Below are 19,085 nucleotides of genomic sequence, written 5' to 3'. Positions count from 1 at the left end.
GCGTTTGAATTTATACTTAAACTATCCGCACATTGTTTCCAGAGGGTGAGCCTGCTCACGTCACCCAGCAAGATGGCGACCACAATGCAGGATGGGTTTGAATGTGAGTACGCCGTGTTATTAGCCGACTTGTTAGTAAATAAACTAGTGTTTAAAGGCATTTTGTTATAAAGTGTGGTTTGTGCATTACAATGCATGCATTTCCTTTAAGGGTTTAGTGCAAAAAAGACATGCTTTAGTTCCGTTTTCATCATGGGTTCAGCCTCCCAACATCATTTATTGTCCATCGTTACTCAGCTGTTTTCACTCCAGACAGGGGGACTATAATACTATAATACTTTTAACCTCATTCTTCTTTTTTCTTCTTCTTTTTGCAGGATTTAAACTAAGTGGGTCCGTTTTTTGATGGGATTTGGATCTGCTGGTTAATTGATCATCATTATAATAATAATCAAATCACAGAATCAAGATGGCCCTAAATGTCTTTGGTAAGCAGCATCACACATCAAATATTGGCATTTGTGCATGCAGTGTATTGATGGTGTGTTTGTGTAATGTGTTTAGCCTGCTATTAGTCAATATTTTCAACCACTGTGCACATGTACAATGTTGAAGCACTTGTATATTTGAGTACTTCAATTTTTTGGGAACTAAATACTTCTTCTCTGCTAAATTTCCAATGCAAATAGATACATTCTTACTCTGCTACATTTACACATACTATACAACTACACAGACAATAAATACACATACTATACAACTACACAGACAATAAATACACATACTATACAACTACACAGACAATAAATACACATACTATACAACTACACAGACACAGACAATAAATACACATACTATACAACTACACAGACAATAAATACACATACTATACAACTACACAGACAATAAATACACGTACTATACAACTACACAGACAATAAATACACATACTATACAACTACACAGACACAGACAATAAATACACATACTATACAACTACACAGACAATAAATACACATACTATACAACTACACAGACACAGACAATAAATACACATACTATACAACTACACAGACAATAAATACACATACTATACAACTACACAGACAATAAATACACATACTATACAACTACACAGACACAGACAATAAATACACATACTATACAACTACACAGACACAGACAATAAATACACATACTATACAACTACACAGACACAGACAATAAATACACATACTATACAACTACACAGACAATAAATACACATACTATACAACTACACAGACAATAAATACACATACTATACAACTACACAGACACAGACAATAAATACACATACTATACAACTACACAGACACAGACAATAAATACACATACTATACAACTACACAGACACAGACAATAAATACACATACTATACAACTACACAGACAATAAATGCACATACTATACAACTACACAGACAATAAATACACATACTATACAACTACACAGACAATAAATACACATACTATACAACTACACAGACAATAAATACACATACTATACAACTACACAGACAATAAATACACATACTATACAACTACACAGACAATAAATACACATACTATACAACTACACAGACAATAAATACACATACTATACAACTACACAGACACAGACAATAAATACACATACTATACAACTACACAGACACAGACAATAAATACACATACTATACAACTACACAGACAATAAATACACATACTATACAACTACACAGACAATAAATACACATACTATACAACTACACAGACAATAAATACACATACTATACAACAAAATAAAGATAGATATGATGCATGTTTATAGATTAAACTATCCAAAAATGTATAAAGTATTTAAATCATTAAAGTGCTGCTTACGCTGTAATGCATCTGCAATAATAATTAATTAGCCTACATTATATATAACAATATGGACTCTAACAGGACTAGCAGTTAAACACAGTCTGATTGTTCCTTTACAAGTAAGCACTATTTAGTACTTTATTAAGTATTCAAAGTTGTCTGTATTTTAGGTGGTCTTAAATTGGTCTTTAATTCCTGTTGAATCGTACAAAAATATAGCTCTATATTTTAGGTCTTTTTGTAAGCTTTTATCTGTTGTTAAAACATTGCAGCTTCTGGAAAAAAACATGTTGGAATATTTCTCATTAAAATTTAGTCTCATACTATAAAAAATCAATATGCAACTGTCCTTGCAGTACTTGTGAAAAAGCACTGCATTTTATTTCTATCCACCCCTGTTGCAGACACTGTGAGTTGTCAGCAGGCGATATGTTTTGTCTCGTGTGTCTTTACTGTGAGGTTATGTTGCCTTGAGAAAGAGGGTGAGACACTTGTCCAGGGAGGATTTGGAGTTATTTTGAAGACAGGATACCGGGACGACAAATGTTGAATAGATAAGGCGTGCGGAGTGAACACAGAGTGCACAGAGACAGGAAACAGGCTGTTAGTTTTACCCATGCAGAGAAGATGGAAGATAGGCCTGCATTTGCAAGACGCTGGCCAAACGACAGATGCATAATATTTTCCATCATCAGAATCAAGTTTTGAAGAAAGTTACATTACATTTACATTACATTACAGTCATTTAGCAGACGCTTTTATCCAAAGCGACTTACAGGAAGTGTATTCAACATAGGTATTCAAGAGAACTACTAGTCACCAGAAGTCATAAGTGCATCTCCTTTCTTAAACAAGCATCTTAAAGCATAAACCAGAGCAAAAGTATAGTGCAGAGGCAGATTACTACGAAAACAATAATTGCAACAGACTAATCCGAATATAGTAAGTGCTACAAACTACCGAATAGAATAGTAAACAAATACAAATTCAATAAGATAAGTGCAGTAAACAAATACAAATTCAATAAGTGCAGCAACTAATACGAGTGCAAAGTTATTCTCTTTAACTGTGAGCTTTTTCCTTTAAATTGTGTTTTTTTTTGTTACTTTCTGTTACTTTTTTGCACAACCAACTCTGCTCCCAGCAGACCACATGGCCACAGGACAATAATAACATAATAACATGACAATAGAAACCTGTGCAATACATTGCACATTGCACTGTGCAATAATGGTTAAAAAAGTTAAAAGTAGTTGAAATAGTTTTTTTTTTTTTTCTCTGTCTGTAAATATAGTATTTCAGTTATTGTTGTTTTTTCTACTGTTTTTTTTATTGCTTATTTATAATACTTGTTTTATTTTATTTTTATTTTTCATTTTTTATTTTTATTTTTAGCTTGTCTTCTTCTGCTATGTCTCTTGTGTGCACTTTACTCTGCGCTGTTGTAAGTCTGCAAATTTCCCCGCTGCGGGACTAATAAAGGATTATCTTATCTTATCTTATCTTATCTCTTATACAACTATAATTACATTTATCAGAATATGTTACATAATGTTAAATTGAATATGTTTGTAAATGAGTATTGACACTTCACATATGAGACGCCAGGAGTCACTGAATGAATTGAGACATTTCATTGTAGGATTTTCAGTGAAAATGTTCAGTAGCTGCTGCAGAGTTCAGCCAAACTCCAATTGACTGCTCGGGGGGGTTATTCTGTTCTTCACAGCGTCTAATGTTGCAGAGAGTCTAATTTTAATGTCGGTGTTGTTTATGGTCTGCAACAGCTGAACAAGCAGCGAGAACACACTGCAACAGTGTTGATATCCATCAAGGATCTATTTTAGCCATGTAGGCCTGAAGGGGGGGAAAGCACAAGCTTGTCTGAGAATAAGAAAGATAAACATCACGGTGAGAGCTCATTTACAAGCCAACGTCTCTGCAAAGCGATGTAAATTAATCTTTTACAGCTTTTAATGCTTCACAGAGTAGATTTATTCATGAAGTCACTTAGTCACTGTTTATGCTCAGTGAGGGTTTTGTTGCAGTCAGCGTGATACCCCTTGGTTATTGCACACAAGCTAAACTAAATAAAGTAGCTTCTCTTCATATGTCATGCGGTCAGTGTGGGAATCTTTCAGTCAATAAACTGTTTGTTTATCTTGTTTATTCGGCAAAAGCATTATAAAAGCTGCTAAATTCCCTTAAGCAGTGTCGGTTTTAAACTGTAAAAAAAGCATGTGATTGCCTAAAAACGCTGGTGCAACAACTTCTCAACGTTTGGGTTTTTAAAAGTATAAATACTCTTTTTGAGTATCAAATTGAGCTCCTCCTGCAAATAGATGCTCTGTGTTATTTTATTTGGTTTAAAATGAGAATGATTAAATTAAATGAGTGAGTCCTGATCTTATCCGGGTGTTGGTTTATATCAAAATTGAGACATAGAACAGGCAGATCAAATAAACAGTATGATGTTCTGTCCACTTGGGGGCGCTGTAGCAAACAAAATGAAATCAGAGTAACTGTTTAAGACCTTTTGCTTTTTCTGTCCTCAGATCACGATGAATACAGACCACCTGTGTGGAAGTCTTACTGTAAGTACTGATGTAACATTTTGTTTGGTTATTATCCTGACTTTACCCTTCTTAAACTTTAGGAGAAGTGTTTCTTCATGGTTGTATTTGCTTTCTGCTGATGATTTGCTATGTGTTTTTCTGCCACAGTGTACCAGCTCCAGCAGGAGGCGCCTCACCCACGAAGACTCACCTGCACCTGTGAGGTGAGAAAACACTTCCTCTTCCAGCCAGCCAATGGCTAATTAGTCTGTTATTTCCCGCTTTCACCAAAATTTGCAGAATTAAGAAGGTGCCCCAGATTATAGATGACAATGCTTTAATTGGCCAATGTGAATGTGCTGTCAATTTGCATGCAATATCAACAACCCCTTGTGCTATTTTGGTTAACACATGAAAATGTAGTTTAAATGAGAAGCAGGAGATTTGAGCACAGGTGTAGTACGTCAGTAGAGTCGTCATCTGTGTATATATCCCTGCACAGATGTTTGATTTGAATTAAAACCAAAGCACCCCAAGGAGGTCAGTTTGAAATGCCTTTAGCTCGTTTCTTCACTTGGCGTGTTGTTTATCCTCCAACATCTCTTTCAATTACCAACTGAAACAATAATGCTATGGTTTGAGCCTCAAACAAGCTGAACATTTCCTAGTGTGTGTGTGTGTGTGTGTGTGCGTGTGCGTGTGTTTCGTCTCTTCAGAGACAAATATCCGCTGACTCGGCTTACAGCCGAGCTGATTGTTTTTGCGGTAGTTCACCAATCCATTGTCTTCAGGGAAGGCATCTGTTAAGCTTGAAAATGTTAAACACTGCATGATTTTATATTCATGTTGCTAAAAGCGCCCTCAGTGTAATTAAAGGAAAACCAACATTGTATATCAGTGTTTTTGTACTTTGTACTGCATTTTTTTAGGCCCAATCAGTTTCTTTAATATTTGCTTCAGTAGGACTTAAGATAAAACTAAATTATAGCGGCTCTTCCCTCCTGTTGTTCCTCTTTTTCTTAAAAGGAGAGAGCACTATTATTAATATTGGTAATATTATCCATGCAACATTTGGTGACTTTAAACAAGCAACCTAAATTTAGGTAATGATAAATAAAGGCTCCGTCCTAGCCAAATGGGTGGATGTGTGTGCCACCAGATGTGTGTGTGTGTGTGTGTGTGTGTGTGGGGGGCATCAAGGTTTGGGGGAATCCAACGGGGGATTAAATAATGGGGTGATTGTGTGTCTGGTGTTTGTGTTAATCTATAAAAATGACAGTCCTTGTTTAGATCTATAAAAGACAGTCCTCTTAGAGTGTGTGTGTGTGTGTGTGTGTGTGTGTGTGTGTGTGTGTGTGTGTGTGTGTGTGTGTGTGTGTGTGTGTGTGTGTGTGTGTGTGTGTGTGTGTGTGTGTGTGTGTAAATGCTAAATGAACAGCTGTTGGCCCTGATGTCCTGGCCCGGTCAGGTAGTCGGTGCTGACCCACTTAAAATCAGCAGACAGACGGACTAGAAGAGCCCCCCCCCCCACCAGCGGCTCCGTGTTGTCTGCTGGGAGTTCAGCCATATGTGATTTAATGATGCACCAATAAACACTTATCTAAAGCTGGTACTTTTTAATTTGTGGCATATCGGGGTGATTTACATGAGTGGAGACTGTCCTTCAGCTGGAAGACCTCGGGTCACATTATTAATATATAGCTTTATCAAAGCACGAGCTAAAAACAAGGACAAATATATATTGTGCTCCACTACAGGTGCCTATTACAGCCTGTGCCAGGTAAACATTTCCCGCTGTACCAATTCATTTCATCATTTAATTCAAAATGCACTGTTTATGCTGAAAGAGACCCACAATGTTTTCCCCTTATTCCCCCGAGCTCAGCACTCTTTAATATGCGGTCAAGGATGTCTATTGAGCATTAGTAATGGGGTATTAGTCCGTGCACTCCATGCATGGCTTACTGACAGACCTCAAAGCAGTTTTGTTAGATGTACAGAGGTGCAAGGCTGATAAGAGAGGGCGAACCTTGACTTTTCCCATCCTGACTATGTTGTTATATTTTGTACATTGTAGGTTTTTTGGTTGATGCTGGTGCTCACTATATTAAACTGGTAGGAGTTTGCTGTTTGCTAATAATATACAGTTTATGTGCACCACATGTAAAATCCTTTCAGAATAGGAGATTGTTGTCATTTTGCACATACAAGGCTAAAATTGTAAATGTGTCTCTATATTTTAGTGTGTGTGTGTGTGTGTGTGTGTGTGTGTGTGTGTGTGTGTGTGTGTGTGTGTGTGTGTGTGTGTGTGTGTGTGTGTGTGTGTGTGTTTCACTCACACACACAGCATCCAAATGAATATGCAGCGCTGCTTGTCAGATCATTCTTGATTTATCGTCTCCACAGCAGTTTGAGAACAACACAATGTTCTGCTTTTTATCTGACTCGTGCAATATTCCCTGCACCCATGCACTCACGAAGAGCACAGTGTGTTTGGTTCTGGTCGCATTTCACACTTTATATATATATATTTTTGTTGTTGTTGTTGTGAGGAATGATGTGCTGTCCTACAGAGCATTATGAGATTGTAATACTGCCATGTAAACATGTAGTTGTTTCATCCTTCCGCCCTATATGATCTCACAACCTGTTCTTTTTTAGTGTTTACAGACTACATTTTTTTTTCCCCTGCAGGTGGACAACCGACCTAAATACTATGGAAGAGAGTAAGTTGGCCTTCTCTTTATAAGTGATTTATGTAAAGCAAATTCCTTCAATTCATCTCCAACCGCGAGGATGGTTTGGAATCCATCTCTAAATACATAAAAGCATGTTTTGTGGAGGAAATCTTGACTTCATATTTTGCTTTTTCACGTCCAGGTACCACGGGATGATCTCAAGAGAAGAGGCCGACCAGTTGCTGAGTCAGGCCGAAGGCAGCTACCTCATCAGAGAGAGTCAGAGACAGCCGGGCACGTACACGCTGGCTCTCAGGTAATGTTTGTGTCGCGTGCCTTTAGCTAATTCAAGGAGATGCAGACAATCAGGAACAAATGTGAGCTCAATGCATTTATTAGAAAATGAACCACCTCAATTATAAAACCAGTCAAATCAGATCACAAACTAGAAAATCTTGAAAGTCAAAGTCTAAAGAATGTCACCTGTTTATGAGCAAAAATCCAACAGTGTAAAACCAGTTTTTTTAAGACATTACACCTTTTTATTTTTGTTGTATTAAATATCTAAACATTTCTAAACAAATTACAGTCTCCAGAAAGTAAGCCATCACTATGTGTGTTCTGCATTTCCGCTTCTTGTGAACCCCCTTCGCCCTTAGTAGGAACTGTTTCTTTCTGACATTTATCTGCACGCATTTGTGTGACGAGGCAGAAAAAAACATTAAGACACGATAAGACATTGAGCATGTCTTATCGTGTGTTCAGGTGCTGCCAGTTTAAAAGTGAGGGTTTAAAAGTCAGCAGCTTGAGCTGTAAGCTGCTCAGAGGTGCTTGGATCTAAACTCACATGTCTCCACACACCTTTCCTCATGTTGCAGAAGGGCCTGAATAGCTTGTAATCAACAGTCAGTCGTACTTGAATGTTAGCTTTCGTTTTCTCAGAGTAGGTGTCACACTTTTAAATGAGTGCATGACATAATTTGAATTTGGTTTTGGGTCAGTTTGCTCTATTCATATCCATGTCACTCTTCCACCTGCACACCATTCCCTCTCTTCCACTGCCTCTCCAATCCCCGCGGTTATAATTACCTTCCATAAATACACCCTTCATAAACTAGCGTCCCGCTCTGGGTCGGCAGAAATGGAAAGGTTGGATTTTGGGTTAATGATGTAACGCTGCGGTTTTTATCTTGCGGTGGTTTCATTGTGATCCGCTGAGGAGCAGATAATGTGTTGGCCCAGTTCAGAGACTATCTGTCACAGAGTTTGTGCCATTTTTGACTCTTCATTATCTTAGTAATTGGATGCAGTATGTTTGTGCATAAAGGGGGAAACATGAGTAGAGTTTGTCCATCAACTAGCCTATTTTTTCTTCTTTTGTTGTATTTTTGCTTTGAAGCTTCTTATATTTCTTTTTCACACTCTTTGAAACATAAACTAGCCAGTATTGTCATTCTGATCAAATCTTATATTAAAGCCTAAACTTTAAAGACCCAGTTTGCTGCGAGACAATCCTAAAAGTCCTCCTTTGTTCCATCCAGGTTTGGGAACCAGACAAGAAACTTCCGTCTCTACCACGATGGGAAGCACTTTGTCGGAGAGAAGAGGTTCGAGTCCATCCACGACCTGGTCACAGACGGCCTCATCACACTCTACATCGAGACGAAGGTGTGTGTCCATGTTTCCCCTCACCTTTATCCTTCTTAACAGGACTCTGCTAACACAAAAACACAACTTTCCACATTATCTCTGAGAACAGTGCTGCACAGTTAGACCCATTCATCAGGGCTGTAATCAGTGAATGTAAATGCTGATTATGGATGATTACTAAATGGAAGCATTAGAGCTTTCAGTTTATGTTTACCAGGCATTCAGCTTGACTCACATATTATTACCATTAATATCTGCTTGTTTACCGGATCATCTGATTCCCTGGATTCCTTGAAAATAATCAAAGAAAGAAGGAACATCAGCATTTTCTTGAGCTCACTCCCTATTAAGATTTGATTTGTTTATTCTGTAAAATCAAGAATATTCTTGCAAGATTGAGCCCAAGGACAGTTGGGTCAAATGTGGTTTCACAGACTGGAAAAATAATCATTTATACAGCTTGTTAGGGGACTTTGAAACTGAAATGATACAAACCCACGATTGCAATGTTTACAGTAACCTTCTCTCCTCTCAGGCAGCGGAGTACATCGCTAAAATGACCATAAACCCCATCTATGAACACGTTGGCTACACCACCCTGAACCAGGAGCCCACCCTGAAAAAACATCTGCCGCAAAGCCCCGAGGCCCCAGATGGACCGGCTCCGGCCAAAGATAACCATAACGCTGAGGAGAGGGTGAGGACAAACACACATACATGAATGTTGATCTGGGGAAAAAGTGTCCCAATAGATGACCTAAGAGGTTTTGTCACATTTAACTTTTGAAAGTTAACAAAATACTTGTTCTTCAGACCTGAAATTCAACATATTTTCTTTCTCGTTATGGAATATTAAGTGTCATTCTGAGGAGTTATCTTCAGCTTGAGGTATAGCGAAGCTTTTAGAGATTACATATAAAAATGACAGCAAAAATCAAATCAATATCTTCAAAACTCATCACTCCATGCAAGATATATGGAAATGGAAACTGTGGAGTAACTCAGGCAAAAAGCATCCTGAAATTAACATGTGTTTTTTGGCAAACTGACCTAAAGCCTTGGGGTTTTTTAGGGGTTGGTTTGAATATCTAATTGAGTTGTTTTGGCACAGATAATTGGCTACAGACCAAAGAATATCCCCTTTAGGAAACTACAGTCTGAAATTAAGCCTTAAAAGTCATCACTCTCAGAAAAAAACAATCATTTGTTTTGCAAATTGTCTTTTCACGTTGTAGAAGACTAGAAAACGGTGTGTAATTAATCATTCATATCTCAAAACTGAGATCACTAGAGGAGAGAAATTGACAATGGAAAATGTGTAGGAACACTGAGGGTTTATTTTTAGGATGGCTTGATCCAGAAAATCAGTAAGAGATGACGACGACACTTTCATCTTTAAATGTATGCAGCTGAACAGTAATTACGCTGTGTGCAGTATGCAAAATAACCTGGAACAATCAATATATTAAAGTCACTTGATCTCACCTACATAAATACAGGTTACGTTAATTATAAACCATCTTAATATTTCCAGAATCCGGTAGAAAGTTTAAAACATAACTAGATAAATGTAAAGAAACTCTGCAGAGAGTTAAAGTAAAGGAAAGGAAAGTTGCTGTACTTACAGTACTAAGATGGAAGGATGAGGGTTGAAGAGCACAGTGAAGGAAAGAAGAAGAAGAGGAGGAGTAGGAGGAGGAGGATGGATGGATGGATGCAGAGGAGAGATGGCCTCCAGCCAAACGCTCTGCAGTAAAATTACATAACAGCCGTTTGCCTGCAGAAACCTGCTATCTCCCAAAAGCCGCCTACTAAGTATTTAGGAATCGAGTTTGTTGTTGGCTCATTAGTTTCCATTCAGCTGTGAGATAATTGTTTTCTGTAATTTCTTACAGACAGGAAACTTTTTTTTTTTTTTTTTAACAGATGGAGCTTTGTTAGAGTTGGTAAACAGATTATGGAGTTGTGAGTTTAACTGTATGACGCAGGAGCTAACGCAGATGCTAATCGCTGGGCAACATTTTATGTAAATTGCAGCTGTGTGTTTGTGCAGGTGGGTGCATGAAAACGAGGCAGTTACACAGTCCAGTTGAAATGGACGACACAAAACACACCAACACACCAACACGCTCTTAACAGAGCCGTGTATGCAATGTGTTTATCGGCTACACCAGTACTGAACCTCCGGAGGCCTTGTGTGACCTGCAGTGCATGACCACCTACACTGCACCTCATATGTCACTGTCTGTGTGTGTATGTGTGTGCACGGTGTGCGGTGTGTGTGGCCCTGTATACGTGTGTGCTTTCATAATTGGTTGGATTTGCAGACAAAGCAGTACGGCTGTGACATTGAGACCAGCGGTGGCTCTCTGGAGGGAAGACAAACACAGGAGAAATGCTTATTTCACACGTCTAATCACCTTTTATCGTAGGTTAAATGCGGGTTTGATGGTCCCTGTGGGGGTGATAAAGACATGGTTATGGTGATGACTTTTTAAATTTAAATTTTTAAAAGGTTTAGGGAGTATTTTGGAGGGGGAGAAGGTACTAGCCAAATTTGAATACCTTCGATCTGAAGAAAGGAAGGTCTTTCCGTCTAAAAATCAGGTTGCTCTTTGTTATCAACCTTCCTACCCGCCATCCCATCATTAAATATCCATGACCAGTCATACATATTCACTGTGTTGTGTATACAAGCCGAGGATTTGTGATTTGAATATGGGCTTTTTGTGTTAAAAATTCAACTTAATCCTGTTTTCTTTTAAATAATTATAACATGTTAGTCACTACTTTGCCACAAAATATGATTTGTATGACATAAAATATCTACAAAAAGATCAAAACACCTAGCTTGAAGCTTGTAGATCTCTCCCACATTAGCAGGATTTAATGCAGGCACACCGCTTGTTTGTTGACAGTTTGCTAAGCCCAATAAAGAGCCCAAAGAATGTCAAAGAAGTCCAAATATCCACCCACCAGAGGCGCCACTTACTGAAAAAAACTCCAAAATCCCCTTCTTAAGTGAAAATTTAGCCTTAAACTATTCTTATATAATGTTACTTGTATGATTTAATGGATGACCAGGGCCATCTAAGGACATTTGCTTTTGTAAAATGACAAAAGAAGGGAGAATAACAAAGAGTATGAACAAGAATAAACCAATCTTTATCTCCCTCTCTGTCTCTTTCTCTCCTGGGACACTTTTCGTGGCAGAAATTGGTGACAAACAACAACAATCCCTGCATTCTGATTGGCTTATTCTCCTCTCAATGTGACCTGTTATATTCATCCATTACTGCACCGTAGCTCAGCCCCCTCCCCCCCTCTTCCTCTTCTCTCTTTCTCCGCCTTTAACACCTCCCTCCTCCTCCACCAATGCTGCCTGATGAGAGTGTGGAGGGAAAGAGGATTAACACACACACAGACACACACACACACACACACACACACACACACTGAGCCATGTGGGCTGAAGCGCTCACCTACACGAGACCGAGAGACGGGAATGCACACTCTGCAGCATCAGTCCTGTTGGAAGGATTTTGGGAACGCATATCGAGAAGATTTATTGAATCATATTAAGAGAAATTTCTTTCACAATATTTTATTTGGTGATTTTTTTTAATTGGCTTGCTGGCCTTTTTGTTTTTCTTTTTGTTATGAACTGGTATTGCACCATGCAGCGGCATCAGTATGCAGCGCTGATCTGATTGGCTGATCTTTGTACTGCTACGACAGCAGGATTGGTCCTGTGTTGGCTCCTCGGTTTGGGATGTTGTTGTCGGATGGAGCTTTGCAAATTTTTTGAGAGTCTAGCCGCTGTGTCGTTTTCTAGTTCTTTCTGTTTTTGTTAATTATTTTGGTCATTTATACTCATTTTTAATACAGTCTTTAGTATTTGATTCCTTTTGGAGGTCTCGTATTCCTTGGCAGTGTGATTGGTTTACTATATTTATTAATTGGGTATTAGTCTTAGAGCCGACTTTTGATTTAAACCTCCAGTGTGAGTTAGTTAACACCAAAATTCCAAATCCCACAATGCCGAGCAGAGAGTCGCATGTCGTAAAAAGAGGTAAAAAGCAGTCACGCAGGCGAAACGAGAAGCAGACGGGTCAAAAGGGCTCTTTGTTTACCACAGCGCTAAGTTTGAATGTCAGCGCTGGTTCGATTCCCTCCCTGCCAGTCTCCGGCAGCACCACAGACCCCGGAGCGGGCTCGGGGTCTCGTCTCGACCGGGCTCCAGCCCTCTCCAAACCCACCTCCCCTGCTTCCACCTTCTGGAAACCAATCAGATCTTTTGCCCTTTCGCAGCTCACATCGCTGGTGCGGCGGGCCACCCTGAGGGAGAGCGACTTGGCGCCCAAGTACGAGAAGGTCCACAACTTCAAGGTGAGCCGCTCCTTCGCTCCTCCACCCAGTCCTGTTAATGTATGTATGTGTGTGTGGTGAATGCTGCCAGAGTTGCTGATTCAGCTCATGGGGTCTTATTCAAATTCACCTCAGAGAGCAAAGAACGCATCAGGATACACACACACACACACACACACACACACACACACACACACACACACACACACACACACACACACACACACACACACACACACACACACACACACACACACACACACACACACATTTCTGCATTTACATTTCAGGTTTGAAGCTTTTGTGTTGGTTTAGATTCCCAGATGTCCATATTAGCAGTAGCCAATAGTGACGAGCACAAAGGTCAGAGCTACAAAGTCCTGAGCTCAAGGGAAATTTGGATGATGAACACACACACACACACACACACACACACACACACACACACACACACACACACACACACACACACACACACACACACACAGCAGCCCTGTGATGTGATGGAGGTTATTAGCATTTCATTATTGGAGCTAATTTATGCAAAAAGAAGAGAATAAGATGATGAGAACTTTGCTTTCACTCATATTTTTTCTAGAAAGACTTTTTCAGCCCTCCTGTGTCTTCATTATTCTACCAGTGTTTATAACATAATATTATACAATTATTGCTGGTATTAATGTTTTTATCACTGTTTTTGCAATATAGACCTGTGCAAATATATCATTTTTTTTTTTTTTATCAATTTTTGTATTTCTTATTTTTTCTAAACATATCTGCTTCACTTTAACAATTCTGTTTATAAATGGACATTTTAAAGTAATACAATTTGACTTTATGTCCATCTCTTTAACCAGGTTCATACATTCAGAGGCCCCCACTGGTGTGAGTACTGCGCCAACTTCATGTGGGGTCTCATCGCTCAGGGAGTCAAGTGTGCAGGTAACACACACACACACACACACACACACACACACACACACACACACACACGCACACGCACACATACAGACAAACACACTCTCACACACGCATATCAGTGTGTTATGCACTTTTCTCAACCCCCAAAAAGATCCAATATCTGCTCCTTTTTGCCTCCCCCACTGTATTCGTCATGTTGCGCCTCCTCTCTCTTAAACCGTGACTCAAAAATTGGACAGCAGGCTTAAAGTTAGTCACTGTTGCTGTTGACTCATCTTCTGTGTATCCACGGCTCTTAAATGTTAAAAGATTCATTTTGGTGCCAAAGAACACACTGTCTGTGTGATTACTACTGTGTGATGAGCTCAGCCTCTGCAACGCCTACGCTTAAATGAAACTTTCGGTTATTATGCTCCAAGTATCAGACAGAATTACGTTATCCCGATATTGATATTTCGTGTTTAAGGCAGTGTGAAGAGCTGAAAGCAATTTAAAGTAGTAAAGGCACACTTTTATGTAAATCCACACGAGATGCTGGAGAGCTGAATCACTTTAATGTTCCTTCTCTGTCAGACTGCGGGTTGAACGTCCACAAGCAGTGCTCCAAAGTCGTGCCCAACGACTGCCAGCCGGACCTGCGGCACGTCAAGAAGGTGTACAGCTGCGACCTGACCACGCTGGTGAAAGCCCACAACACCAAGAGGCCCATGGTGGTCGACATGTGCATACAGGAAATCGAGGATAGAGGTGAGAGGATTGTTGTTGTTTTTTTGCAATTTAGAGAGAGAAAAACACCCACGAGGGCCGGCATGTGTGTGCAAGATGTGTTTGACAATGGTATTAAGATGTACACAAGCAGAATAAATCCCACATGTGGGAGTGGGAGTGAAACAGTCGTCTCCCCCGTGGGATCTGAGTTCTCACAGAGGAGCTGCCAAAGACTCGCTTTTATTGAAAACGATTCAAGACCTGAGTGAAACTAATACGTGAAATCAATAAAGACACCTGACTTGAAGAGATTGAACTTGACAGGAGCAGGAGAGCAATTTACTTCTCCTCCCCCACTGTCTCTGCTTTAGTCTCCCATCAGTCTTCATTGCCGTCCTTCTCTCTTCGTTTATATCTCGTCTGTATGTGTTTAACTCCTATTTCTGTTTCTCATTCAGTTTCATTTATGTAATCTCTTCTGTTGGCACATCAGGAGAGAAGCAATTTGTCACAAACGCATTGTTGTATATCAACATTTGTCAGCAGCTGACATCTACAGAAGGATCAGCCCATGTGAAATTTGGGCTGTAAATGTTTATTTTCAGGGTTAGGGTTTTGATTATTGTGCAGATTGTTTTCTCCATTAAACGGTGAATACTTTACTCTAAACATGTAATAAAATAGTAAGAAATGATTGTCAGGTGTCTATAAATGTCGACTTTTTTCAAAGCATCAGTCCTAAAACCAAAGCTACTCAGTGAATAGTGGCATTTTCAGTTGAAACAATTGAAGTTCTCTTAATTCATCAAATAAATGACGCTGTCCCCTTAAACTCTGGTTGTTTGTCTCAGGTCTGCAGTCAGAGGGTTTGTACAGGATATCTGGCTTCAGTGAGCTGATTGAAGATGTCAAGTTGGCCTTCGACAGAGGTGAGTGTCCTGTTCCCTTTTAAAATTCTGAAGGCAAAATATTTCATCTGTTGGCTCATTTTTCTGGATCATTTTTCTGGACGATGTGTCGACCGATTTGTCCAACAGATGGAGAGAAGGCAGACATCTCCTCAAATGCTTACGAGGACCTCAACATCATCGCCGGAGCCCTCAAACTCTACTTCAGAGAGCTGCCAATCCCCCTCATCACATATGATGCCTACCCACGCTTCATAGAAACAGGAAGTAGGTCTTCACGCTTTGTGTACCTCGTTACATAAGATCAAGAATGAATGGAGAGGCAGTTTAGAAGCCAAGCTCGCAACACAGAAAAACACAGGAAAATATGTGGATAAAATGAACATTGTCAGTTTATTTTGTTTATATAATCTTATATTTTTTGTGTATGTGTGTTTCAGAGATCACTGACACAGAAAAACGCCTGGAGTCTCTCCACGAGGCCTTAAAGCTGCTGCCGCCAGCTCACTGCGAGACGCTGCGATACCTCATGGGTCACCTCAAGAGGTCTGAGCACACAAGCCATGCTTTCACTTAATCACGTACTTTTAGTTGTGGGAGCTAAGTCGTTTAAGATTCTGCTTAATCATGGAGGTTTAATCAGTTGATCCAGATTTATTTCTGGTTATGCGGTCATCTTTTCTGTTCTGTTACAAATATTTTCCGTCCTCTCTCATTCCAGAGTGACCGAGTACGAGAAGGAGAACCTCATGTCCAGCGAGAACCTGGGTATCGTCTTCGGCCCGACACTGATGAGGGCCCCCGGGCTGGACGCCATGACGGCGCTCAACGACATCCGATACCAGAGACTTGTGGTGGAAATGCTCATTACCAACGAGGACGTGTTGTTCTGAGAGGAGAGGAGGGGAGGGAAAAGGATTCTTCCGATCAGGAGAGGACGGACAGACAGATTGGGAAGGACTTCTGTGGAAAGATGGAAGAAAAAAGGTGACTTTTTACAAGAAAATGAAAAAGAAACATTCCCACATACCTGGAACTTGTGGCTTGATAGAGAGGACAACAAGGAGAGTTTTTTGTGTGGAGTGGAAGGAGGAAACAATGAAGGAAGTGACTATTTGCAATGAAGGAAATTATCTAAAAAAAAAAAGGAGAAAAAGTAGAAGAAAGGATTCAGTGTTTCTCTACATCATTTTAAATTCAATTTGTAAATTAAGGACAATTATCCAGCCTTACTTGATAGAAATAAACAAATATTATCTGTCTTGATGAGCTGGGAGAAAAGAAAAATATTTTCTTTATTGGAAGGAGAAATTAATGAAAATCTACTTTGTCTTTGTTGGGGAAACACTGTGTGATCCATCTTTGTTTTGATATCTTTCCGAAATGGATGCCTTGACAGTTATTACTGACTTATTTTAGGTGTCACTATTGTTTAAAAAAATCAGCTACCTTTTAAGAACCTTGCATTCGCATTGTTAGCATTCAGCACTGAAACCAAACGAGCCACGAGCTTATAAACGAGTGGTCGCCGATGGTTTCAGTGATAAATGCAGTAATGCTCCTTATAAATCATGTTTTCCTCAAACTGTTGTGGTAAGAGATTAGTTTGTTTTTGCTTTGTTTTCCATAGTGTCAAGTTATCCATTTAATGCTCCTTAAGAGAAGAAGAAGAAGAAGAAGCACTGGCTTTATAACAATAGACAGCTGGATGAATGAATGAATAGAAAAAGGGAACAACTCGCCATACTGCGTCCTCATTCCTCTGAATGCAACTAAAGTGACGTTGGACCTATGTGTGTTTTCATTCCTCTTTTAAAACTCCTTACTTAACAGCTCCCTTTTCTGTTCCAATGATTGAAATATAATTATACAGTCGTTTTTTAGTTGCTAACATAGAAAAAAAAACAATGCCGACTCACCCTTTTTTGTGTCATATTATAAGCTGTTTGTTTGAGAGTTGTTGCTGTACAATTACATGACAACTTGTGGGACTGAACACTTTTTCTCACTCTCCCTGAACCATTCCTGAGTTCTCTCACTTCTCCCCATCTCACATTTTGAAGGTGAAATATTACACTTACATTTTGTGTCATGCAGCCCGTTTAAAGGGAAGCTTTGGGAACACATTTCTGCAGGAAGCATAAATCAATTTTCCTCCTAATCTACAGCGTTTTCCTTTTCTCCATCTGGGCTTTCAATTGGCACTACTTTATTGGCAGATGCTGAAGTGAGGAACACGTCATAACTGACTTGAAACAAAAATATGTGTAAAGGTGCTTTATGTTTTTTTTGTTGACTTTGCTATGATTTGTCTTTTTTTTTTAAAGCAGTATTGTTTGAAATACTCCTTCTTGACACTTTCCCGGAGGCAATTCAAAATGAAAGCAAAGAAGCTCAATAAAATGTTACTCTGTATCTATGTTTGACAATGATGCCATAATGTTTTGAAAGATGATACAACTGTGAAATTGTGAGAAATAATACTGCTTACACATAAGTAAAAGGCCAGTTTGGATCATTTTTGTTTAACACTTTATTTTTTACAGACGGTGACTAAATGAGATTTTAGTTTTTTGTAATGAAATGTCCTACAGATGTTTCTTCTAGACATGTGAAGATTGCAAAAGTTTGCTGTGATGTTTTGAGCGTGCTCTGACGTGATGGGAAAAAAGTATTAAATGTCGAATGATGTTGCTAATCAACGGTGACATGAAGGAGTGTATTTGCCACAACTTTTATTTTTTAACTAGTGCCATTTGAAAAGGGGTGGAGGTGTTCTGCATGTTACCCCCCACACCCACACACACCTCAGCTAACACACTAAACCCCCTTTTCATTCATTTCTACCCCCATTTCTGTCGGGGGCCACTGATCACCTGCTCCCAGTGCGCTTCATTTGCAAAGCAGTGATGACCCGCCAGACGCCAAGACCCATTCCCATGACTTTTGTGTTCTCTATTTTGACTGTTTTGTTGACTTTATGTTGTACTAACTACCATCAGTTTAACCCGATGATAACATGTGAGCCTTCAGTGATCTGTGACACTTGTTTTTTTTTGGCATCATGAAATGTCTTCTTATTTTTTAACGGTCATTGCTGTAAAGTATTTTCTATATGGTTTCTGCATGATGAAATTAAATTATTAAACATGTCTCTCAGTTGATGCATTTCGTTTCAGAATCAATTCCTGGTTTATATACACACGTATGAGAGTATTCAACTGATCCTCGCCTGAATGTACTCTGCTTTTTACTGATGTAAAGTTGCAAGTCGGCTGTTTTAATTAACTTTTTAGGCCTCATGACAGTCATGTCATCTTATAAACAGTCTATGGAACCACTGAACTATATTATTTTGTGGAAATGCAACAATGTATAATATTTTGAGAGCCAATGCTTTGCACAAAC

General features: G+C 39.2%; 1 protein-coding gene across 2 annotated transcripts; it reads left to right on the top strand.

The window, feature by feature from the left end:
• Positions 1-30: 30 nt before the first annotated feature.
• On the top strand, positions 31-18,820 carry LOC129111679 (N-chimaerin). Of its 2 annotated transcripts, none has more exons than XM_054623723.1 (15): positions 31-103; positions 378-488; positions 4,445-4,483; positions 4,613-4,668; positions 7,139-7,170; positions 7,325-7,438; positions 8,664-8,790; positions 9,308-9,469; positions 13,084-13,161; positions 13,998-14,082; positions 14,635-14,808; positions 15,621-15,698; positions 15,807-15,944; positions 16,118-16,223; positions 16,399-18,820. In XM_054623723.1, the coding sequence occupies exons 2-15, from the start codon at positions 470-472 to the stop codon at positions 16,568-16,570; spliced, it is 1,380 nt and encodes a 459-aa protein (XP_054479698.1). In that variant the 5' UTR covers positions 31-103; positions 378-469; the 3' UTR covers positions 16,571-18,820. The 2 variants fall into 2 exon arrangements, with proteins under 2 accessions (XP_054479698.1, XP_054479699.1); XM_054623724.1 differs by lacking the exon at positions 31-103 and adding an exon at positions 111-131.
• Positions 18,821-19,085: the final 265 nt, after the last annotated feature.

The sequence above is a fragment of the Anoplopoma fimbria genome, chromosome 22 (assembly GCF_027596085.1).
Source record: "Anoplopoma fimbria isolate UVic2021 breed Golden Eagle Sablefish chromosome 22, Afim_UVic_2022, whole genome shotgun sequence".
Taxonomy (NCBI): domain Eukaryota; kingdom Metazoa; phylum Chordata; class Actinopteri; order Perciformes; family Anoplopomatidae; genus Anoplopoma; species Anoplopoma fimbria.
This window is presented reverse-complemented; position numbering and strand designations above follow the sequence as displayed.

What these genes read in the sequence shown, in the direction of transcription:
- LOC129111679 (XM_054623723.1), top strand. An exon ending in CACTCTACATCGAGACGAAG is followed by an intron (nt 8,791 to 9,307) that starts GTGTGTGTCCAT and finishes CTCTCCTCTCAG; the next exon opens with GCAGCGGAGTACATCGCTAA. An exon ending in CAAGTTGGCCTTCGACAGAG is followed by an intron (nt 15,699 to 15,806) that starts GTGAGTGTCCTG and finishes TTTGTCCAACAG; the next exon opens with ATGGAGAGAAGGCAGACATC.